The sequence below is a fragment of the Onychomys torridus genome, chromosome 7 (genome assembly GCF_903995425.1).
Source record: "Onychomys torridus chromosome 7, mOncTor1.1, whole genome shotgun sequence".
Lineage (NCBI taxonomy): Eukaryota > Metazoa > Chordata > Mammalia > Rodentia > Cricetidae > Onychomys > Onychomys torridus.
Genome location: NC_050449.1, coordinates 66291132 through 66317104, shown reverse-complemented (window position 1 = coordinate 66317104; position 25973 = coordinate 66291132). Strand labels below are relative to the sequence as shown.

The window sequence follows — 25973 nt, the reverse complement described above, 5'->3', positions numbered from 1 at the left end:
GGAATGCTGACCACCCGAGCTACCCTGTCATGCAGGGAGCTCCAGGGGCAGGGACAGAGCCTTGGTGGTCCTCACCCAGGCTAGGGTGAGCTTCTCTATTACCTGGTGGCCGCTGCGTCATCCCTGCCACCAGAAAAATCCCTCACCTGTCTTCTGAAAGCAATCCAAATAATTTCATCGTTGGGCATTGGTAGTGTCCTAACTTGGTGCATTGTTCAGGTGAAGAGGTTTGTTCATGTTTTCCAATGCTAAGTGAAATAATGCATATGCCAAGGCCAAATGCTGCATGGTTCCATGGGTCTAGTGTACTACAAGTTACAGTGTTCCATGACACCAATCATGTAGCCTACAGTTTATACTGCGCTACCTAACTTTGGAGATTGTGATTTCCCCCCATATAGTCACTTAAAGTACTTATACCAGGTGTGGTGGCATGTGGCTAGTCTTAGCTAACCAGGAGGCTGAGGCAGGATTCTTTAAGCCCAGGAATTCAAGGTTAGTCTGGGCAACACAGTGAGACTTGGTAATAAGGAAAAACTTACGTAGCAGAATATTCAAAAAGCCCGTAATAAGGATTAAACATCTCCTTTGAAATGAGGAAGAACCATTCCCGAGCAACTCCTCCATAATCAAGTCCCTTTTCGCCATCAAACTCAATCCAGAGTCGAGCCTTGAGGAAGTCAGCTCTCTTCACACCCATAATCCTCCGGTAAGAATCCTCCAGAACATTTGCGCGGCGAAGTTTCATTTCAAATTTATTTGGAATGTCATTCTGCAGAGCCAGGAGAGAGACACGGTTTACATCAGCCTAGTGTGTTTACCACACTCCACCTCCCTTGTTTAAGTAAACCATCAGGAAAACCCACCTGGGTGTACTGACCATTTTATCCCCTTCCTGCCTCAAGAAACAGGGTCCACTCTTGTCACCCAGGTTAGCCATATGCTTGCTACATAGCTCAGGCTAGCTCAGAACTCAAGATCTTCTAGCATCAGCACCCCCCCACCTCCTGGATTTACAGGTGTGTGTCCCCATATTTAGTTTGGATGGATGGTCTTAACATTCTTCTACAGTGGCAGAATGTAGATTTTTTCCCCTAATCACTTCTGACTTCTTTGTCTAAAGAAGCTAGAGCTGGTGAGAATAAACCCTAGAAGGCCTTTGCCAGTCAGTAGTGCACTCCGTGTTGCACATGGTCTGTTCATCCTGCCATCAACGCTCCACAGCCGGCCACTCGGCCAAGGCCAGCTACTCACTGCCAGCCTGTCCTTACTCCCGTCCTAGGCACTGTTCTCTCTATCTGACGGCTTCACCCATCACCCATCACTCTTCCAACAACACGGTCATAAGTACTGTCTCCATTTTAACATGAAGAACCCTGAGACAACAGAAGCCGAAAAGATCTAACTTGCCGGCCTCTGTAGGACGTCCAGGCTCCAGAGACAAATGCAGGTAAGGATGCCTCAGATCTCACGGTAAATATTATAATGTATCCAAGTGTTTTATCCCTGAGTGCTTTGTGACAAGTGTCAAGTGGTACGGTTAGGAGAACTGAAGTTCTCGTCTCCTGTCAGTGCACAGACAGACACGTTCTTAGGAGCACACATGACTGCCAGTATATTTAGGGAAGACAGAAAGTCCATGGGAACTAAGTATCAACAGTTCACAGAGGCAATATAGACAGTGTACCGGTTTCCTCTGCTTCTCAGACAAGGAAAACAGTGGCAGAGTGGAGAAAAGAGGTTTTGAAGAGGAAATACCAGGAGGCTGAAGAGATGGCTCAGTGGTTAAGAGCACTGTCTGCTCATCCAGAGGACCTGTGTCCAATTCCCAATACCCACATGGCAGCTCAAAACTGTCTGTAACTCAAGATCTGATGCCCTCACAGACACCAATGCACATAAAATAAAAATAAAAAATTATTAAAAAAAAAAAAAAGAGAGAGAGAGAAACAGACAAATTACAGGCAACTTAGTGCCCTGTTCTGGGACAGGCACACAGTGGGGCGCGGGGTGGGAAAGAGAACTATAACTCTGGTGTCGGATGTATTTCCACAGGACTGTCAAGTAGTACAGTGTGGATAGAGGTAAGTGTAAATACAGTCACTCCAAACTTATAGGAGCTATCTGTGTGAGTGTGTAAGACTGAGTGCTCGGCCTGAGTTCCAGGCCAGACTGTTTCAAAACTCCAGTGATTTATTTATTTATATCTATAAATTTGGGGTATTGTATGTGCAGGCCAGAGGTCAATAAATATTCAATGTCTTCTTCAACTGGTCACCTTATTCAGTTGTTTGTTTTCTTTTGATTTACCTGGCTGGCTGGTAAATCTCTGTGTAGCCCAGGCTAGCTTCAAACTCAGAGATCCACCTGTTTCTGCCTCACAAGTGCTGGGATTAAAGGCGTACGCGACCAGCCCCAAGTTCCCATCTTTTGAATATTTTTGTTTTTGTCTTTTTGGGGGGAGTCTGTGAAGCCCTGTCTTGGAACTATCTATGTAAACTAGGCTAGCCTGGAATTCAAGAGACTGCCTCTGGAGTGCCCAGCAAGCACAATATCAAGTGGACTATCTACCCATCTCCCTCATCAAATGCTTTAAAATCAGAATGCCTAAAACTAGAAAACAATTTTTAGAGTAGTTTAGACACCAAAGTTCTGGAGAATTTAAAATTCCTTTTCTATTTAAAAATTCTATTGGGAAATATGATATTTACACTAAAAAATGTAGTATTTTATTTTGTCAAATTTTGAAAAAGTCTGGTATCCAATCCACCATTTTGAATCACTTGAAGTCACCAGCTTGGAATCCTAGAAAGTACAACCCAACATTGCCACCTAGTGGCTATGCTCCTAAACTGAAGGGGAAAGAAGAACCAGCACATGAGAAGGGCATTTAAAATGTTAGTTACACCAAAGGATGGGCAGAGATGAGTTTAATTCTAAATATACTTGCAGTTTGGTGATGGAAAAGTGCAATGAACATATCTACCATACATAAGGAAATAAGTAACAATACTACCATTTGGACTTCTGTTCACTGTTAATTTTTAAATGATGCTGTATTTAAAGCCATGAAGAAAGGGTGGCTATTAACACTCAGTGTGGTGAAGGAATCCAGGAGTCCTGAACACAAGCAAACACAAGGCAAGAAGAAAACCTCCCAAGCACAGAGTCACAAAGAAGCCCTATGAAGGCAACACACTTAAGCAAATGTCTCAAGATGTTTTTTCTATAAATTACAAAGACTCCTGAAAAATAAACATGAGTGTAAGTATGCTGTTTAATAAGTTATCCAAAATGTGCACCTCCTAGGACTGGAGATGGCTCAGCAGTTAAAAGCATGCTCATGCAAAGGACCCACGCTCAGCTCACAACACCCATACTGGTCAGCTCACAACCGCTTGTAATTCCATGTCCAGGGGGTCCCATGGCTCGGGTCTGCTCAGATAACCGCACTCACACACACATACCTCAAACCCCTACACAATTAAACATTTAATTTGTTTTGTTTTGTTTTTTTTTTGGAGACAAGGTTTCACTATGTATACTTGGCTGCCCTGGAACTCGCTATGTAGACCGGGCTGGCATTGAACTCAGAAATCTGCCTGCCTTTGCTTCTTGGGTGCTGGGATTAAAGGCTTTGCACCACCATGTCCGGACTTTAAAAATAATAATCTTTTAAAATAAATCATGGGGCTAGGGCTAGAGAGATGGCCCAGTGGTTAAGAGCACTGACTACTCTTCCAGAGGAGCCAGGTTCAAGTGCCAGCACCCACATGGCAGCTCACAACTGTCTGTAACTCCAAGATCTGACATCCTCATACAGACATATATGCAAGGAAAACACCAAAGCACGTAACATAAAAATAAACAAATAAAAAGAAAGAAAGAAAGAAAGAAAGAAAGAAAGGAAGAAAGAAAGGAAGAGAATGATTATGGCTCAGTGTTTAAGAGCATTCACTGCTCTTGCAGAGGACTCAGATTCAAACCCACACAGTGGCTCGACCATTCTTAATTCCAGTTTCAGAGACTCAGCACCATCTTCTGACCTCCACAGGATCTGGACTGTTCTCCACACTGTCTACCCCTTCCCCCAGAATGGCCGAGAAGCTGATACAATGTCACTAACCTGCTTCTTCAGCTTTCTGCGGAAGAACTCGTACTTCCTTTTGTAATCCCTGGAGTAGGGCACTGCCTTTAGTTGAAAAATTTGGAAAAACAAAGTTTAGGTTGGTTTTATCTGCAACAGCATTATTAGCTCCCCCTGGATATCTTTTTTTTTTTTTTTTTTTTTTTTGTGGAGCTGAGGATCGAACCCAGGGCCTTGCGCTTGCTATGCAAGTGCTCTACCACTGAGCTAAATTCCCACCCCACCCCCTGGATATCTTATGAGTATACGCAAAGAAAGAAGTATTTGGAAATTAATGTTTCATTTAAAGAAAAGCAAACAGAAAAATAATGCTTTTTACAAAATTTCTCTTTAAGATAAAATTGCATTCAGCATTAACTGTGGCTGAAATTTCTTTATGCATTTTTTTTTTTTTTTTAAGGAGACAGAGTCTCTCTATGTATCAATGTCTATTCTGGAATTCTCTAAGAACAACAGGTTGGCCTCGGCCCACAGAGATCCTCCTGAGTGATGAGATTAAAGGCATGGGTCACCATTGCCCGCCCATACAATATTCTTAAAATGTGACATGCCAGAAGCAAAATAAGTCTTTCAGGAAGAGAACATTTAGAAACACAAATTTCGACTTCTAAAAAGGCTTTGAAAGTGCTTTCGCCATTAAAGGCATCATTGGAAAAGTGCATTTTTCCTTGAACTCCCAGGAGTTCCCTTTGTTACTCATTGTTTTAAGCAAGTACACACTGAAATACTAGACACTAATCTAAAAATCCTTATGTTCAATTTCTTATTAATTTTGTGAATTAACAAACAAAATCTCAAGAGAAAAACAGAAAAAGTGGCTATATAAGTGTGATTTTTCTACAGTTAACCTGACTTGGGTAGTATAATCATTGTTCAGTGTAATATTTTTGCATAAATGAATAAAGTTTAGATAGTAGGATTCTGCAATGTGACTACAAATCACTCATCATGACTCAGACTGTTCCGCTCGGTTCCACCCTTGACCGGAGCACTGGGATGCAGGCGACTTACTGGTCCAGCTGTTGCCACGTCCTGCATCCGAGGGTCTTCCCACTGGGTCTTCTTTGTGTCTAAGAGGGAAAAGAAAAGAGATGTTCCTCTTCTTCAAGTCTACAACCAAGTTGTACAAAGAACTGCAGGAGAGAAGTGACAAGGCACGTACTGTGATTGATATAGAAGACTCTTCCATCTGTGTGGGTCCTTTCTTCCCAGCCGGGCTGTAATGAAACATTTATTCCAATTATTTTAGCACCAGGCCTTAGATATACAGGCTATTAAAAAAAGAACCCCAAAATAAAAAAATAAAAAAGAAAACAAAAGAAAAACCCAAAACACTGGCGCTGGCCGTATGCTTAATTTGCAAATATCGTTGTGAGCAGAAGGAATCATAGTTTATTAACAAACAGATAACTCCTACATTTGAAGGTACAAATAGCTGGGTTAGTCAAGCTAGCTCAGCAGCAGAACTTACAGGTAAAGGTCCCAGGTCATTGGACGGGTCGACTGGTGTCTTCGCTTTCAGTTCAGCAGAGACTTTGGATTTTGGATCGTCCTTTATTTGGTTAAGACACACACAGACACAAAAAAAAAACAGCACAAATTTTAAAATGATGATACCACTGGGATGCAACTGTTTTGTAAGGTTGATGGATACTTAAAACACACTTTCTGGAGTTGGAGAGACAGCTCAGTGGGTAAAGCATTTGCCATGACAGAGCAAGGACCCGAGTTTGGATCCCCTGAACCCATGTAAATGCCAAGTCGGCACCATGGTAATTACACATTCGTAACTCTAGCCTTGGATGGCCAGGTAGACTAATGGTACAAGCTGAGGGCTTGTATGACAGAGCCTGCCTCATTGAATTACAAGAAGAACAATATGGAGGATGATTTCTGGTATCAACCTCAGGCGTCCACATGCATTCACATCACACACACACGCACACACACACACAGATATGCATGCATACATGCACATAGGCAGCAAACATACGTATGTACACACATGCAGCACACATATACATGAAAATGGAAAAATAAAGAAATAAATCAGGTATGATATTTCTTCTCCTTCTCCTTCTATTTTTAAGTTAAGTTTTTGAGACAGATCTCACACAGTCCAGACTGGTATTGGAGTCCTGACACTCTTACCTCAGCCTCACAAGTGCTAGGATTACAGGCACATGCCACCTCACCTCACTTAAGTTTTAATTCCTTCGCTTATTTCTCCTTCTAGAAGATAATGCCATGAGGTAGTCCTGCTGGGAGGTGGATAAGATCACTTCCTGGGACATGAGCACTGACATCTTTCACTGAGATCCACTTTACCCCAGAGAGCCCACCATCCACTGTGTTGGAAACTGAACTACATCAATTTTTTTTCTCTGTATAGAAACTGGTGTGAGATGGTGCATTATACTGACCACATCTGGGCTGGTGAGATGGCTCAGCAGATAAAGCACCTGACATCGATCGAAGCCTGACAACCTGAGTTCAATACATGGGGCCCACATGGGAGGAGAGAACAGACTTCTTCATACAAGCCGCCCTCTGACCTCCACACACATGTACACACATACAGGATAAATACATCAAACAAACAAATGAATAAATAAATAGGACAGGTTGTGGTATCTGTTTGAGGGCAGTCTAAAAAGAAAGTAACTAAGATCAATTCACATCTTAAAAAAGAGAACAAAGTTACATTTATTTGGATTAGTTATTGTATAATTACTTTAATATTATTATATTAGTCAAGTTCTTATAGATTTGTTTAAGCTATGTTGAGCTTTTAAATTAGTTACTAAATCTCTAGTTATAAATTTGGAGAACTTTTTTGTTGGTGATGAGCTAAACACCAAACAACTTTAAGATTTCAACAAAAATATCAGGACTCAGCAATTAAGAGCACTGGCTATTCCTTCAGAGGACCAGGGTTTGGGTCATAGCATCCATGTGGGTGGCTCACAACCATCTCTAACTCTTACACCCTTTTCTGGCCTCCATGGGTACACAGGCATATGTATAGGCAGTCATACACATAAAATATGTAAATAAACTCTAACAATAACAACAAATAATTATCTTTCCTGCCTAGTTTTACAGAGTCTTTCTGCTAATATTAATAAATGAGATGAAAACCTGAAAGTGCTCTGAAAATACAAAGTCTCATCCAAGGGTCAAAAACCTAGAAAAAGGAAGTAACAGGAGTTTCATCTCAAAACAAGCATAAATTTACTTTGAACATAAATAATATTATTAAGACTCATTTGGGCCGCATGGTGGTGGTGCACACCTTTAATCCCAGCACTCAGGAGGCAGAGGCAGGTGGATCTCAGTGAGTTCGAGGCCAGCCTGGTGGTCTACAGAATGAGATCCAGGAAAGGCACAAAGCTACACAGAGAAACCCTGTCTTGGGGGGAGGGGGTTTAAAAAAACAACACCCCGGTTGGAATGCACTTGCCTAGCGTATACAAAGCGCTGGCTTCCATTCCCAGCAGAAACAAGGCCTCATGTGTGGGACTTGGGAGGTGGAGGCAGGAAGATCAAGAGTTCAAGTTCAGGTTCAATTATATAGCAAGTTGTAGGGCAAGCTGGACTACATAAGACCCTTCCTCAAACAATAACAACAAAAAGAAAGCCAGCCCAAACTAAGACTTTTCCATGTTCTTCGCTGCCTATGAGGAAAGCCAGACTGCACTCACACGTGACAACCACCACCTTCAAGTGAGGAGCATGGCAGTCCCCCAGGCAGGAGTCTGGGGCTGTGCTCAGTAAAGCCTCCCACTTGGTGTATGCCAGACTTCCCAACCTTTAGGAAGGAACCTTTGCTCAGGGTCAGATGCAGATTTGCCCGTTGCACGGGGGTGGGGGTGTTGTCACTGGTGGGGAGTTGTGGCTGAAGGCCTGCAGAGCTCTGGCTCGATGGTAGCTGACTGGTCTCCAATGTGGCCTGGCATATTAATTAAGTCATACTGTAAAACTATAGAGAACTCACAAATAAATAATATAATTAAAATAGCTAGCTTAACCCGTGAAGAGAAGGCACTCTTGTAATGCAGTCCTAAACATTTATTTTTGTGATGTGTGTCTGTATATGGATATGAATGCAGGAACCTGTGGAGGCTAGCAGTGACGGAACTGAACTCGGGTCCTCTGCTGAGCAAGCCCTCCAGCTCCAAATCACTAACATTCTCATCTTTTCCCCCCGAATTTTAAGTGAAGTTTTCTGTCAATCGGTTTTTATAGTAATTTAGTCAACTAAGTGATACTAATTTTCTTAGCTAACTAACACTCAGGAAGATGTCTGTTAACTGCTGTGGGCCTCTGGAGCAGAGCTGTGAGGAGGTACAGTGCCTGGAGCAGAGAACTAGCCTGGCCCACTAAGTAAGACTCACAGTGGACACCCCCGCACAGAAGTGGCTTTGGTCTAGCTGAGTGGGCAAGGGCACTTGCTGCCAGGCCCGACACCTGAGTTTGCTTCCCCAGAACCCACATGGCAGGAGAGGACTAACTCCTGTAAGTTGTCCTTTGATCTACACACGGACACAGACACACACACACAGAGCCTGTGGTTTCCACCTTCCATTAACAAACAGAAATAAAAAGGAAATTCAGTGAATGATGGTAAGATAAACATCAGTCAGCTACACAGAAGAGGTAATAATTATAAGCTGCTTTTATGTGTGTGTTTCGCTTGAATGCATGGGTATGCACCAAGTGCACGCAGTGTCCACGAAGGCAGAAAGAAGGCCATCGAGTCCTCTAGAACTGGAGTTATGAATGGTGAGGAGCCTCCATGTAGGTGCTGGGCATCAAATCTGGGTCCTCTATAAGAGCAACAAGTACTCTATCTAACCACTGAACCAATTCTTCAGCTCCATAAACACAAAACTTCTATCACAGATATCAATCACCAAGACTACCCATTAGCAAACGAAATGAACAGGGTTCCATGGATAAGAATCTCCATGGGTGTGAAAGACCAGAGTTCATATTCACAGTACACACAAAAAAGCCAGGTGGGTATGGCGGCTAGGTGATAGTCCCAGTGTGTGAGAGACCAAAACTCCAAATTCAGCACAAGAGCCTGACTCAGTAAATAAAATGGACGGCAACTGGGGAACACACATGGTGTCACCTTGAGGCCTCCACACATGCATGCACTCTTGAATGAAGACATGACACAACACAACACACACACACACACACACACACACACACACACACACACTTACTCACTCAGTCTCTCATGCATGCACGCTACAACACAATCACCAAATGTCCTGTCATCCACTGGACTAGACTATTACTGTGTTCTAGTCCCAATTGGATTTGTTTGAGTTAATTACACACTGGAGTCCACAGGCAGTGTGCTGTCCGAGCTCACCCAGGAAGCTGGAAGAAGACCCACTAAGAGTGCAGAGTACCTGCATGGTGGGCTTGGCCCAAGTGGTTGTTTTGGTATTGTGGTCTACGTAGTAGGCCCGTCCTTTTTCATCTTGTTTTTCTTCCCAACCTGGTGGCAATCCAGATGAAGTAGGCAAAAGCTAACGGTAACAAAAAAACTCCGTGTTAACCAGGGAGAGCTCCAGATGGAAGCTCCTGGCCTTCTTCCCGCTAGCACTCTGAAACGACCCTCATTTTATTTTGGACTAAAACCACTCATCACAACAGAAAATGGGCAGATGATACATTTTGAATTTAGAACAATTAACCTCATCTTAAATCATATTTTAAAATATATAAAAAACAGCAGTTCACTTGGGAAGAAAGAAAACAGACAATGAACATGATAAAACATGTGAACACTAGAAGCCATATACTTAGAGGGACACGCACGCACGCACACACACACACACATACACACACGCACACGCACACGCACACGCACACACACACACACACACTGATGAGATTATTACTAACGCTGGCCCACTTCACAGATTGTAAATTGAGACTTTGGAAATGACTCCTCAGTAGCTGCATCTAAGGAAACAGCTGATATCTGAACAAAAACACACTAACCCCAGAAAACACATTTAAGTGCAAGGAGGTAGAGGCAGGGAATCTCTGTGTGTCAGCCTCATCTGCCAAGTGAGTTCCAGTCCAGCCAGGACAACATATTGAGATCTTGTCAAAGCTTACACATGCTCTGGTCTGATAGAAGGTCAGACAAGACAGGATGTGAATCCCAAAACAGAGTAACAGGGTATTCCCTCTGAGGCTTGTATGATTTGTTGTCAAAGTGACGAGGCCAGTTGCCCTTCATCCTTAGCACAGGATGGAAGGAATCTGTTGTGGGATAATCTTTTTGTACACTGTAAAGAAGTGTTTGTGTCTAAGGTACCTTTTGATTGGTTTAATAAAGAGCCAAATGGCCAATAGCTAGGCAGGAGAGAATAGGTGGGACTTCCGGGGAGAGAGAGGAATTTAGGAAGAATCCAGTCACACAGGAGATGCCAGCCAGACTTGGAACAAGTTGGACATACAGAATGGAAGAGAGGGGTGAAAGCCATGTGGCAGAACATAGATCGATAGAAACGGGTTACACAAATGGATAGAAACGGTGAATTTAAGTTATAAGAGCTAGTTGAGAACAAGCCTAGGCTAAAGGCCAAGCTTTCATACTTAATAAGAAGTCTCCATGTCATTTGTAGGCTGGCAGTCCCACAAGAAGTCTGACTACAGGAATGGTTTTCGGTAGGGAACCGTCTTCTGAAGACTAGACAAGCCATTGCTGAGCTGATGATTCTGGAGCCTAAGCATTCCCATGCTGTGATTCCATGAACGCACGAACCTCTCTCTCATGACTGATGGTCACTCAAAGGTGTGATGATTGGTGGGAAAGTGAGGAGGTACTCCCAAGAGAAGCGTAATGTGCACAGAGGAGAGAGAGAGAGAAAAAGAGAACCCCCTAACCCTAACCCTAACCCTAGGACTTTGAGGACAGTCAGGAGTTTGGAAGAAGGCAGCGGGTGGCAGGCAAGGAAGGAGGGTTGGAAAGGCAGAAGCCTCAGAGTTTACTTTCATCTGAAAAAGCAAGAGGGGCTGGCTGGGGGTGGAGCTCAGTTGTTGGAGTGCTTGTCTAGCGAGCAGAAGCTATCTGTGGGATCCCCAGCATAGCACAAGTCAGGCATGGCGGCCTCGCTTGTAATTCTAGTTCTTAAAAGATGGAGGTAGGGGGTCAGGCATTCAAGGCAGGCCCAGGACACAGGAGATCCTGTCACAAACGAAACCAAACTGACCACACAAGTGAGAACTTGGTATAATGAAGGGAGTAGGAAAGAGGACAGAGGTGACAGAATCACTGTTAAATGGCAGGGGTCTACTGAGTGGGCCTGAGACCACTGGGAGAGAAGGCACCAGGAAATGAAAACTCCAACCTGGCCACTGGTAGACACACTGGACTGAGTGATAGAGGTTTCTGACTAGACACCTCAAACAGGGCAGAAATGGCTGCTGGGTGTCATGTATGAGGAAGCACTGGTCTAGCAGCTCCCAGCAGCACAGAGGCCCAGCTGAGAAGGCAAATCCCACCCACCGTCATCAGCAGAGGGCCTGCTTCACATGAGCTACAGTTCTGAGGTTTGACTTCCAAGGCTGCACCCCTGTCTCCTCACCCCTGCTCAGCAGTCACTCATACTCAGTGTTGTGATATGCAATAGTTAAAAATGACCGAGTCTTTATCTTTCATTCTTGGCTGAGGGGAGAGGAGAAAACTTACCACAGGAAGTGCAGGCTGTTCCTCAAAGATACAGGCTTGCAAGCTGCCACTTCCGCTGGAATGATTCTTGAGGGAGGAAACAAGTAAGGCTTTAGGTCTTCCCTCAGAGCAGACAAGCATGAGGGTGATGATGATGGAGAGGAAGAAAGCACGCTAAGGAGAGGCCCACAGGAGGATGCCTTCTCTCCCCCTCCACCCCCTCTGTGTGTACACGTTCTCCTGACCGCTCTGCTGGACCTGGATCTTCCTGTGCTAACTCACTCCTTCAGCCTGGGCAGTCTTTCTAATTAGTGCTCAAAACATTCACTTGTCCTGATGGTTAGGGTGTGGCTCCTCTCTCCCTAATCAGTCTCCCCATTTGTCACCTTAATCACTTCAACAGCGACAAGCACTTCCTACTGCCACGAGAGGGCTGGCTCTAGTCCCCCGTTCTCTGGCTGAAGCCTCTTACAGAACTTCACCTACCACTCAGATGTACAGCACCAAACACAGCACTTCCACCCTGGGCCCAACTCTTCCTCATCTCCAGTCACATCCGACCTTACAGCCCACCACTGGGCATTCCACTCCAATGACTTATTTCCTGGAAATCCCATATTCTCTTTTCCCCTTTCCCTTGATATACAAGCTCTGAACACTAACTGAAATATTTTATATTTGTTATTAAATGACATCCAAACTTACAAACATACATGAAATCAGAATATCCTAAACTGTATTGTTTATGGTAACACAGATGGCAAACAATCTAAGTTCATCACAACAGGAATACGGTGGATACTGTCAGGACAACTTGTACAGAGCAATGCCAGAACCTGAAGATGGTTTTTGGTGATTTTAAAAGAAGGAAACAGTCCAATTAGCAAGTGAAAAAAGTTCATAAAGGCATATATAAGATGATCTCATGGGGATGAGGACGTGGCTCAGAAGTAGGACACATGCTCTGTATGCATAAGGCTGAGTTTGATTATCACACCCCAAACCCACAACCCACCAACACAAAACAGTAATACACACAGAAATAGACCATTTACAATTATGTGCAGGGGTTGGAGAGATAGCTCAGCAGTTAAGAGTACTTGCTCCTCTTCCAGAGGAGCAGATTTTGGAATTCAGCACCCATCAGGTGACTCACAACTACCTGTATCTCCAACTTCAAGGGATCTGATGCCCTCTTCTGGCCTCCACGGGTAAGACACTCAAGTGCACAAACACGTATACAGATCCATACAGATGTATACACATATACATTAAAAATAAGTATGTAAATTTTTTAAAAGTATATGTGTATACATGTATGTTTATGAATGTATCTAAAATGTTTAGGGTACTAGATCCCAAGCCATTAATAGTCACCAAGGGAACATAATTTCAAGTTAAGAAGGGAGAACCATTTATTGTTTTGTAGACCTCAATACTGTCTCAGATTTAAACACAAGATTAGAATATTCTTAACTGGTGACACTGGTACATGGCCTAAGCATGACAACAAAGTAAGGCATCACACCTGGTTTGTATTTAATATGGGTTCCGAGCATCGTCCTCAGGGACTCATATGTGCATGGCAAACACTTTACTCAGTCTCTCCCCATACCTATACTGGAAGTCTAACAAATTCTTTCCCAGACCCCTGACTAATTAAATAATTAAATGAATGGGAAACAGAACAGGCAGGTGGGAGAAGGGAAGGAATCAGATGGGCAGGTGAAATGATGGGCATTCATATAGATAGGTACAATCAGCCGCATAGAGAAGCTGCTTGAAGAAGGTGCTGGAAGTTTGTAAACATTGCCCACTGAGGTCCAACACTGAATACTAGGTTCCTCTAACTGCTCGATGCTAAGACATGGTGTGAACGTGGCCATGGACAAGTAGGAATGGCTAGATTCCAATGCCACCTGATTTCTGGCAACAGGCAGCTGCAGATTTGGCCCACAGGGCACAGCGATGACCCCTGTACTAGAATGGAGGTTAGTGCAAGCAAGGGCTTTTTATCCACTTTATTACAGATGGACTCCCAGAGAATGATTATTTATGGTGCCTAGCACCTGGCCAGCCACAGGAAACACTTACTGAACAAAGCAGAGAATGACCAGAGCCTCCACAGAGAGTACACTCTGCCTTCCACTGAATCTGCATCCTAATACAGATTAGAAAAAACCAGCCAGAGTTTCTCACAGGGGTGGGTGTATGCTGGGGTGCTTGGACCCTGCAGCCTCTCCAACTTAATCCACATGGCTCTTATTTACACATGTATACTGGTGACATCTATGAAGTAATGGTAAACCTCATAGAGAGGATGAAGAGATGGTTCTGTGGCTAAAAGCTCCTTTTGCTCTTCCAAAGGACCTGAGCTCAGTTCCAGCACCCATATGGTATTCCACAACTGTCTCCAAGTCCAGTTCCCGGGGATGGATCAGTTACTCACTCTGTCCTCTGAGGACATCAGGCATGTACACGGTACACTTAAATGCAGTCAGAACCTTCACTCATACACATAAAAATAAATTATAACAGAACAAAACAAAAACCTTCATATAATCAAGAAAGACAAGAATCCCCCCACACACACCACCACCACCACCACCACCACCACCAACACGAAATAGCCTGGCACACACAGGTCATGGCAAACTCAAGATGCCTTCTAAATTGTGCCTGAACACAGGCAAAATAAAAACCCTAACTAATCCATAAAACACCGAACAACTGCTCCATCGTGGCAAGTAGGTGACCACTCTGTTCTCCTCCTCACTGAGTTAGGTCATCTCGGGTGAGTTCTGAGATATCCAGGCACACAGCTCTCTCCAATCCAGACAGCATGCAAACCCAAGTCCTGTTTCCTATACTCTCCCTTTACAATTACCCACAAGGAGCCAATACCCACTGCCCGCCCTGTCAGCCGTTCACCAATCTTGTGTGTTCTCTCTTGCTGAAATGTGCAAGCTCAGCTCTGGTTTCAGTGTTTCTGGTGGTTTTGCCTGGAGGATGCCGAGTAAGGGGCCTTGCGACTACAATGACCATTAGGATATCCACACTCTGCTCCATACTGATAGTGGGCTAAGTGACAAAAACCACTACACTGTGAGTCCCAACATGTTGTCATTATACGCAATTTAAGACAAAGGTTTACATGAAACAGAGCTGTTGAATCAGACTTATAATATGAAGTCACAAAGCCATGACAAAATCTAAGATATCTTACTGAGCTGGTGACTGGCTGGCCAGTGGCCGGATTTCCATACACAGCGAGTCTGGTATCTAACTCCTCTGCAAGGCGAGCCTGCACATCTACGTGACCCGACGGAGGTGATTGGAAGGCCTGACCGCTATACACAGCGTTTTCATCTTCTCGTATAATTTCCCAATTCTAAAAAGAGCAGAATCCACTTGAGCCACACATACACTCATCCACTGCTTTAAGATGTGCTGGAAACAGTACCAAGAGAAGGGTTCATACCTCAGGAGACTCACGGTTGTCGGCACTATCCACGTCCTCTGATATCTGCCGCCTGGTGGTAAATGCCCGCTGAGCCTGAAGCTGAATGTTACCGTTCTCAGCATCAGAAAGGTCATCCCTAGGGCAGAAGTGTAAGAAGGCATCACTCCTGCCCCACCACAGTTAGAACCACAATCAAGGAGTCTGCGTGCAGTTAGTAAATACTTTGAATAAATGGATTACATTTGGTCAACAGCTATTTTTAAAAAAAATTTATTTACATGCAATGGTGTTTTGCCTACACGTATATCTGTATGCAAGGATATTTGTAGGACGGTGTCAGGTACCCTGGAAATGGAGTTATAGATAGTTGTGAGACACCATGTGTGTGCTGGGAATTGAACCTGGGGCTCAGGAAGAGCAGTCAATGCTCTGAACTGCTGAGTAATCTGTCCAGCCTAAAAGCTATTTCCATATGCTGATCATACTGTCAGCACACGGGTACTGGTCTGGGGGCGGGGTCAGAGGGAGAGAAGTGGGAGGTCTCAGGCAAATGGGTAAGGAACAGCTGGAATTTGGTTCACCACTGTGCCTAGAACAGTGCTGCAGTGGCCAAGAGCAACTCAGGGAGCAAAGACTTTATTTTACTTTACAGGTTCCGGTCATCAAGGGAAGTCAGGACTGGAATTCAAGGAGGGGTGCAGCATACTGGCTTGCTTCCCCACGGCTTGCTCAGCCTGCTTTCTCATTCAACCCAGGACCACCTGCTCTGGGGTGGAACCACCCACAGTGAGCTGGGCCCTCCCACATCAATCATTAATCCAGAAAAGGACACCAGGACAAGTCCACAGGCATATCAGATGGAGACAACTCCTCAAATGAGGTTCCCTCTTCCAAGCTGACTCTAGCCTCAAGCTGACAAAACTGAACACCACAGATCACTTTATAACTCATTTACTATTAATTTACCATCTTATCAGGAGATTAAAACCCAAGGCAGCGCTAGAGTCATATCATAACTCCATGAACTAAATAACTGATAGAATTGGTCTTTTTAACAAGGAGCAGTACTCTCCATGCAATATGCACAAGGCAAATGGGCAGGCAGTACAAGGACCCTATCCTTGAAAGTTTAACAGATTAGGCATCTGAGTCCAGGAAAGGCACAAACCTTAGGCATTTCTGAGTTACATTATCCCAGTTACTTCTGGTTAATATAAACAGGCTATCAAACTGGGAATTTTATTCACATGTTCAGTAACACAAATGTTAATTAAAGCATTTTATATGGACTTCTCTGTGTATGTGTGTGTGTACCTGCAATGTCAGGGGCATGCATGTGGTGGTCAGAGAACAACTTGCAAGGATTAGTTCTCGATTTCTACCCTGAGGTAGAAACTCAAGTTGTCAGGTTTAGCATCAAGTACTGTTACTCACTGAGCCATCACACTGGCCACAACAAACAGTCAGAAAACTAGTTTTTTAAAAATATACTTATTGGGGTGGGCGCTGCCTGCCCCTGCCTCAAGTGCTGGGATTAAAATCATGCGCCACTACACTCAGCTCTTAGATGTAATTACTTTTAAGTTGACATATTAAAAAAATTGCAGATCCTGAGTCTGGAGAGACAGTTCAGTGGTTAAGAGCACTGGCTTCTCTTCCTAAGGACACAAGTGCACTTCCCAGTACCCACAGAGCGGCTCTCACCTGTCTGTAACGCCAGTTCCAGGCAACCTCATGCCCTCTTGTGCGTAGACACACAAGTGGGCAAAACAGCCACATGGACAAAATAAAATAAAACTTAAGAACAAAGAGTACACTGGACAGCTGGGGGTGCTGTGTGATTGATGGGTACACTCTGTGTGATGGATGGGGTACACACTGTGATGACTTTGTATAAGCCAATCTCAGGACCTGGCACTTCACCACTGCATTCGTGGGTCACTGCTAGGCAGCTTGAACACTTAGGTTCTTCTCTTGCTTTTATAGACCAAGCCTAGCCCTCTTACTGGTCCACAGAGCACAGGAGCTGTGTCCAACTGTCCCTCTGCCCACAGCCATGGCTTCCCCAACCCATCTAGCCACTAGATCCCCTTACTCTGCTGTGGCTGGTAAACATGAATTGTCACATTTCCTTCTAAGAAATGTTTAAAAACATTTTTTCCCATCTGATTTTTACACCAGCCTCAGTGAAAGACACACACATGATTCTGCTCAGCAGGTCTGCCTGTCAAAGACAAGAGGGTGGCTTTGTAGAATCTCCTACTATCCAGTCGGAATGTGATGCCTCAGTGGCAGAGTGTGTGACTACTGGTCTACTTTGGAGGGACTGGCGGACAGGACTTAAGTTCTTGGGAAATATCAGATGTACAGTATCAGGAGGTTAACTGACCAGTAAGAGAAACGAAGTGTTTGTCAAATACCAAAATACTAAGAACAGCCAGGTGAGGGTCAGGAGAGGAAGAGGGTTCTTGACACGGAAGTCTGGAAGCATGTACAGTGCTTGTTGGTTTGTTCATTTGTGTTGGCGCTGGGGACTGAACCTGGGTCAGTGCTAGCCAAGCACATTATTAGTGAGCTAAACCTCCAAGCCCAGATGAGATCATTGTACAATTTGTACTAAAAGGAAGTCACTAAGGAGATATGAATTTGAACATATCAAAGGTCATTCCATCCTTGCTCTCTCCATGTGGGAAGGTTTGTGACCACTGTCCAAACTAAAGAAGGGTCTTTAATATGGGACCATTATTAGTGGTTCCTCTAGGATTTAAAAAGATTTTATGTTTTAAAAATGTCATATTGTGGTTGTAGGGAGCAGCAGACTGCTTGCTCAGCTGAATGAAATACTTGTTCAATCTGCAGCAGCACAAAAACATTGCAGAAAACAAATTTTATATTTTAACAGCCCACCACAAAAATTTCTATGATATGTGCATGTTCTTACTGCACAGGCATACAACCAGGCAAAACACTCATACACATAAAATACGTAAGTCCAGGCTGGTCTCAACCTTGCTGTAGTTAAGAACTGATCCTCCGGCCTCCACCTCTCAGTGTTGGGAGTACAGGTGTGCAGCACCATATTCCACTGTGTGCGGTGCTAGAGACAGCTCAGGCCTCCTGCATGGTAGGCAAGTGCTCTCTACCAAATGAACCACAGCTGCCCCCCCCCCCCAGTAATTTGTGTGTGTGTATAGGTGTGAGCATGGCATGACACACATTTGGTGGTCAGGAGACAGCTTCTGAGATTTGGTCCCTCTTTCCACTATGTGGGATGTGGGGAATCACACCTGGGTTGGTGGCAAGTGCCCTTCATACACTAAGCCATCTTGTTGGCACTCAAAAAGATTTTAAATATTATCAAATCATTTGAAAAAAACAAAAAACACCTCAGCAGAGATAGTTTTTCAGTAACACTTATCTTACTATAGGTTAGTGACTCCTGTCTCTCTATGAACCTACTCAAGACATGGCATCAACATGCAAAGTAGTAGCCAATATATCCAGATGGGCACATACTCAGGGCTGGGCCTTTTCCACTGTGTTCGTCGAGATTCATGGTTTACATAGTAGGTCCTCCCAAGGACATCCTGCCTCTCTTCCCATCCTGGGGGGAGGGGAGAAGGTTCTGGATGCTCCAAATTGCTAGCAGCATCTGGTTGGTCCAAAACAACCCAGTCAGGCTGAAAAACAGAATGGAAGCAGTTAAGTTATACTTGACATTTTTAAAAACTGTATAAATTATAAATAAAGGGAATTAAAGAAGAATTTCACACGTTCAATTCTAGAAACTATGCTTAAACAAAATTAGTACATTCCCAACTCTCAAGGCCAGAATGTGAATATTTTGTAACCAAGACTTTTCTGCAACTGATAAGCATTTAAATTTTAAGAATACTTTAAAACTTTTCAAAATCCTTAAAATACAAAACAGAAATAAAAAGAACAAAACAACAACAAATCAACACACCCTCCAACCACAAAAAATGAACCACCAACAAACCCCAAACCCTTTAAAAACCTGAAGAAGGATGGTGACGTTGGAGGTACCGGGAAAATGATCAGTTTGACCCTGGCCACTGTCTAGGGCAACTGAACAAGGATGTAAAGGGGCCTCGCTGGTCATCATCTCTCTACAGAGATGTGCTTATGGAGGAAATCAACAAACACCAGAGACATGAAAAGAGCTGTCAACTGAGGTCAAATCTTCAGAGGCCCAACACAGACAGGAGGGTCACTGAGAAACACTCACCAACCGAGGTGTGTGGTGATGGGCACACCACTCTGTTGTCTGCATTTGCTTTCTCCCAGGGACCCAGGACAGGTATTGTGGTCAGGTCATAACAAAGTTAAATAAGGGATTCAAAAAAGAAATGCACAGGAATTTGGTACTCTAAGACTAAAAAGAGGGGCTGGAGAGATGGCTCAGAGGTTAAGAGCACCGACTATTCTTCCAGAGGTCCTGAGTTCAATTCCCAGCACCCACATGGTGGCTCACAAACATCTGCAATGAGATCTGGCACCCTCTTATGTATACATTATAAATAAATAAATAGATAGATAGATAGATAGATAAATTTTTTTTAAAAAATGGGCTGGAGAGATGGCTCAGAGGTTAAGAGCACTGCTTGCTCTTCCAAAGGTCCTGAGTTCAATTCCCAGCAACCACATGGTGGCTCACAACCATCTGTAATGAAATCTGGCACCCTCCTCTGGCCTGCAGGGATATGTGCAGAGAGAACTCAGTAAAATAAATAAATAAATCTTAAAAACAAAAAAAAAAGACTAAAAAGAGACAAAATGCATAATGCCCTAAGGTAGTTAAAGTAAGGAATTATGTAAAAAAGGTATAAATGACATGCTTTTATATTAAAAACCTGATAACACAGCCTGGAGACATTGCTCAGTGATTAAACACATACTATTCTTGCAGAGAGCCTGAATTTGGTTCCCAGAATCCCCATCAGATGGCTAACAACAGCCTGTAATGCCAGTTTTGGTGACCTGATAGCTCTGGCCTCTGCGGGTACAAGCACTCAAGTACTATAACCACACATTGACACACACACCTAATAATAAAAATTAAAAAGAACTCTTGCTGGGTGGTGGTGGCACACACCTTTAATCCCAGCGTTCAGGAGGCAGAGCCAGGTGGATCTCTGAGTTTGAGACAAGCCTGGTCTACAATGTGTGTTCCAGGACATCCAGGACTATACAGATAAACCATCTCTGTCTGTCTGTCTGTCTGTCTCTGTCTCTGTCTCTCTCTCTCTCTCACACACACACACACACACACACACACACACACACACACACACACACACACACCTCTCAACAGGGGGCTAGGGCATTTAACTCAGTAAAGCTTCTGGATGAAGCCCTGGGTTCCAGCCACAACACCACATACATCCGGCATGAAGGAGCATCTCCCCAGGCCAATTTTGTCAAATTTCTGACAAAAATTATTGTATGTTAGAGATATTTAAATAAATCTCAAGTTCAAATAGAAATACAAACAAGACATAACCAACATCATTGTAAGGGAAGAGGAGCATGGAAATGAATCTATAAGAAAACATTCTAGCGCTGAGCAGGGTGGTACGGACAGATTAAAGGAACCCAGGAAGAACAAAGCTCAGAGTAATTCAGCATATGACAAGCACATTTTCAATCTGTGGGGAAATTGGAAGATTGTTTTGATAATGGGCCATTGTTAGGAAAAAATTAATTTGGATCCCTACCTTATACCAGAATACACAACAGACTGCGTAATATTCAAATGTTAAAAAAAATGTTAAATGTGACAGCAAATTCTGAACGGACAAAGGAGAAGAATTATACAACTGACTTAAAACCATGAACATATGTGTACCCAAGCCCTGCTAAACCAAAGCAGAGGAAGACACTCTAGAACAGTCTTTGGTACTATGACAGATAAAAATAATTAACATGTACTGGGTTCCTCTCAAGAGCCTGTGATCATGTGTGGACAGACGCAGGCTGGGAAGAGAATACTGCACCATTAGAAGACTGCACCCCACACCTGGGGGTGGGGGGGTCAAGAAGAGATGTGGGAGATAGGGGCTGAGGAAGGGGGGAAGCGGGCAGGGAGAGAGGAGACAGGAGAGTTACCTAGTGGAGGATTCTACACGGAAAGCTAAACTAAGTCCCTTCTCATTTATTCCTGTCTATTTTTCTTTTTCCTTGTGCCTCATTTCCCCCTGCTATTTACATTCCAATCTCTTTTTCTCCTCTCTCACTTCATCTTCATTTTGTCTGTTTTCCTATCCTGCACATGATCCTAATATGGAGCCTTATAAAAGAACCTCTCATCTTGTGTATACAGGGACCTGGAGGAAGATGGAGCAGTGACTGTGATCAAGAAACATTGCATACATGCAGGGATATGTCCCAATGAAAGCAGCCTTCTGTGATGAAGACAGGAACAAGAAAGGCTATTTAAAAAAGGATGGTCCCAACGCTGGAAGTGACATCAGACCGGAGAGACAGCTCAGTGGTTAGGACAGTGACTTAAAGTGTCTCTACAGCTGAACGGTGGTGGCGCACACCTTTAATTCCAGCACTCGGGAGGCAGAGCCAGGTGGATCTCTGTGAGTTCAAGGCCAGCCTGGTCTACATACTGAGATCCAGGACAGATACCAAAACTACATGAAGAAACCCATCCTGTCTCTAAAAACAAAAACAAAAGGTGTGCCTCGGGGTTGGGATTTAGCTCAGTGGTAGAGTGCTTGCCTCTAAGCCCAGTTTCAGGAGATCTGATGTCTTCTGGACTCCACAGTCACATAACTCAAGCAGGGACATTCATAAACAGATGAATAAAAAACTTTTAAGAAAAGGAATATAAAACTATTTAGAGGTAGGAAATAGTACCAAATTTTTTTCTCTATTTGTGTGTGTGTGTGTGTGTGTGTGTGTGTGTGTGTGTGTGTGAGAGAGAGAGAGAGAGAGAGAGAGAGAGAGAAGAAAGAGAAAGAGAGAGGGGGAGGGAGGGACAAAGATAGAGAGACAGAGAGAGAGGTGCTTGCATGCCATGTATGTGGAGATTACAGGACACATTTCAGAGTTGGTCCTCTCCTCCTGCCTTGCTGGGCGTGATCTTTCCTGCTATCTCTGCCACTAAGAAACACACACTGACTGGATGGCCCTCGGGCTTCCAGGCACCCTCAATCTCACTGCAGGAATGCTAGCACATGGGTGTAGAGGATGGTCTTCAGTTGTGTATAGCCAGCGCTTTGCCCACTGAGCCATCTCCCTGGTCCCAGAAAGATTCCTTGAAAATGTATATTTCGCTCTGAAAGATCTGCTTTAGTGGTGTCCACATAATTTCATTAAGAAAAATGAAAAAATGTAACTTAATTTAGGCCTTTAAAAAAATGACACGGTTTCAAGTTTGAGGAAGTACAATTGTACCCCAAATACTACTGGGAAAGATAATGTTTTCAGTCTTTCGGAAGAATTCCTCTCTAAGAAACATGGATTATCTATTTTCCTAATTACTAGTTTCAAAGCCAATATACAAATACCTACAATTTCATGGAGTCAGAGGGGCCGGAAAGTGAGGACACAGCGCTCAGACAAACATGTCCCCGTCATCTTGTAAAATCCACACAGCATACCCTAAGGCTCCAGGAGCACATAGGGAAATGTTACAGAACTGCTGTTCTGAGGTACAATGTACACAGAAATGTAAGCTGCCCAGGGCGCCTCTCTCCATAATTACAATTGTTTTCTTCAAGTAGTAGAATTTTAAATATTTAGTCATAAACTAGATGTCAAAAAACCAGGCAAGACTTCTCTGGTCTTTGGCTGCCCCTAAGGTAAATAAGCACATTTGTGTGTCTGAATTCCTTGGCCTTTTCAAAAATAAACGACATTCTTACATCTCCTGCAATTATACAGTGGACTCTGGAGGAATTCAAACATTACGAGGGGAGGCCACAGCATGAAGCAAAGGCAGTCTCCACCACAGAAGTGAACCGTGAATGAGGTGTCTGTGATCCGTGTGCAGACAAACCCCAGAACAGGTTCCTAAGGAATGAAACGCTGCTAAATTTTCTCTAGGAAAGTTTCTCCTTCTTCATAGCAGACACTCTATATTTCAAATATAATTCCACAACGCAAGACACCCTCTGCACCACAATGTCATATACACACATTTATACCTCTCCTAACAAATCTCTTGAAACCTTAAAATCTGGGCCAGTGAGATGGTTCTAGAGGTAAAGGCATTTGCTATTAAGTTTTATGATCAAAGTTCCGTCCCTGAGACCTTCCGGGGGAGGAGAGAATGAACTTTTAGAAGATGTCCTCTGACTTCTACTAGGGTACCACAGAAAACACACACACACACACACACACACACACACACACACACACACACACACACACACACACACACAGGGGGAGAGAGGGAAGAAGGAAGGGGGGAGGGTGGGAAAATGAATGAGTAAGAACAGGGGCTGGAGAGATGGCTGCTCTTCCAGAGGACCCGTGTTCAATCCCCAGTACCCACATGGCAGCTCACAATTACCTGTAACTCCAGTCCCAAGGGATCTAAAACATCACCACTGACCTCATGAGTACCAGGTGTACACACATAGCATGTGGACATACAAGCAAGCTAAACAACCACACACAATAAGCAAAATATTAAAAAAGGGTACATCGGAAAAATTATTATAAGGAAAAAGAGACAAACAGATCACAAGAAAGGGTAAGCAAGCAGGTGGATGCATCTTTAAGAGAGTAACTAGCTTCAGTCACCAGCTTAGGGTCATCTGTATTTGGTGATTTGAAAGAAGAGCTTTGCTTCTATTTTCAGACATTTCCCCACAAAGCAAAAATTTCATTAGTGCATTATATAAATACCAAAGGCTTTGCTCATTCACTCCCTGCTCTAGAACATTATATTTTTTCCTTTAATTTTTTAGGAAGATTTATTTATTACTATGTATACAGTGTCCTGCCGGCATGCCAGAAGGAGGGCACAAGTTCTCATTACAGATGGTTATTAGCCTCCTTATGATTGTTGGGAATTGAACTCAGGACCCCTGGAAGAACAGCCAGTGCTCTTAACTTCTGGGCCCCAAGAACGTTTATCAAGGTATCCAGAAACATGAGCTAGAGCCCAGGTCTCAAGGAGGTCCTGGTTTCCCAGCTCTCGTGTGGATCAGAGCAGACCCTCAGCTGAAGAAACACACCAGGGGAGGAATGCACGCAAGATACAGAACATTCCAGAACAGTGGGGAACACACCCTGTGTGCAGCTGAAGGACCCTAGGAAAGAACCTAGGGAAGAAGCCCTAAAGGTGACCAGGTACAGTTCTGCTACCCCACAAAAGAACAACCTAAGGGATCCAAAGCTCAGTGTCTCTCACAGGACACAGGGCCACATAGAGCAGGCTTGCTCCTGCGGCTCAGTTTTCAAAGCCAACCCCGCCCCAAACTCTCTTTCTCCACATACCCAGATAAGTGGGGCTCTGTCCAGGCACCCAGCTTGGACTTTGTTATTCCTGACACCCATGAAAATCATAAACTTATACTTATTTCAAATAAGCACAACAAGAAAAGTAACAAAAATTACATATCGTAAATTTCTTTTATAATAATGTAATTATTACATAATAAGATTATAGTAATTCTAATATAGTAAGATTATTATTATTTAGCTTCACAAATACTTAATCATTTTCTTTATTCTAAAGGAGACTAGGATGTGGCTTTGAAAAATTAAAAATAGTCAATCATGTAGTTATAATAAATACTTGTGTTGGTAACTATTCCATTTCCTGTTTTTTAGCCTTTAAGTTACCAACAGCAACCATTCTACAGAGAAATCTCCAGAGGAAAGAGCTGCTTAAGGGACATTTGGTCAAATCAAATCCCAGTGACTTTTATTAGTGTTAGTTTCTCTGAACAAGATTGTCTTTCTACCAACAGACAGCTCCTTTGCAGAGTACGCAAATTCACTCAGAGGGAGCCTCACCTCCAGCTCCTCAGCCTGATCTGCACTCTCGTCATCCGAGCCACTGTTCTTCGGTAAGTAAGTCATTTTTAATCTCAGATAACCTTTGACTCTTGACTTGTGGCTGCAGAAAAGAAAATAATTATTCACAAAACTTGAATACCAAGAAAATATTTCTTTGGTAAGTTTATGGAACACCTTGCTGGCTCTGAGGGGATCTACGAATGGGGTTCAAGGTCATGTTTCTGTGAAGATAGAAGGCATTCATCAGAGAGAACAGGGGTGGAGAGAAAGGAAAGGATTGGATGAAGAGGGAGAAAGGGAGCCCATTCCACCACTGGTAGGGTGCTGGGATGGTTAAGAGGAGGGTCAGAGGAAACCCAGGCTCCTCAGTGGAGGTCCAAGCCGAGGGGTGGGGTGGGGTGGGTTGGAAAGCCCAGGTGGCTTTAGTGTGTGTAGCACACTCAATACAGATAAGAGACTTAAACTTATTTTATTTATTTATATTTGTTTAAGAAACAGATGTTTCACAGAGTTTCTAGCAATCAAAGGGGCAGCTAGCAGGGCAAGCAAACAAGAGGGAAACTATCTGCTTAGCTATTCTTGGTTGCACATACTGCAAACAGTCCAAAATTAAAGGAAGAAAGGAGATGCAGCTCCGAGACTTCTAGAGAAAT

General features: G+C 43.6%; 1 protein-coding gene across 6 annotated transcripts in view; it reads right to left on the bottom strand.

The window, feature by feature from the left end:
- The window catches only part of Nedd4 (NEDD4 E3 ubiquitin protein ligase), an 87119-nt gene that overhangs the window by 12864 nt on the left and 48282 nt on the right, over window positions 1-25973 (bottom strand). The window contains exons 4-14 of one of the 6 annotated variants that reach the window (XM_036193944.1): window positions 25318-25420; window positions 18832-18995; window positions 15334-15451; window positions 15079-15243; window positions 11874-11939; window positions 9577-9696; window positions 5619-5699; window positions 5310-5364; window positions 5159-5217; window positions 4127-4192; window positions 543-772 (exon numbers count right to left, since the gene is read on the bottom strand). In XM_036193944.1, the coding sequence (XP_036049837.1) occupies window positions 543-772; window positions 4127-4192; window positions 5159-5217; window positions 5310-5364; window positions 5619-5699; window positions 9577-9696; window positions 11874-11939; window positions 15079-15243; window positions 15334-15451; window positions 18832-18995; window positions 25318-25420 (1227 nt within the window). The remainder of the gene's footprint in view (window positions 1-542; window positions 773-4126; window positions 4193-5158; window positions 5218-5309; window positions 5365-5618; window positions 5700-9576; window positions 9697-11873; window positions 11940-15078; window positions 15244-15333; window positions 15452-18831; window positions 18996-25317; window positions 25421-25973) is intronic. The other 5 variants (XM_036193940.1, XM_036193939.1, XM_036193941.1 and 2 more) reach the window with 5 other exon arrangements.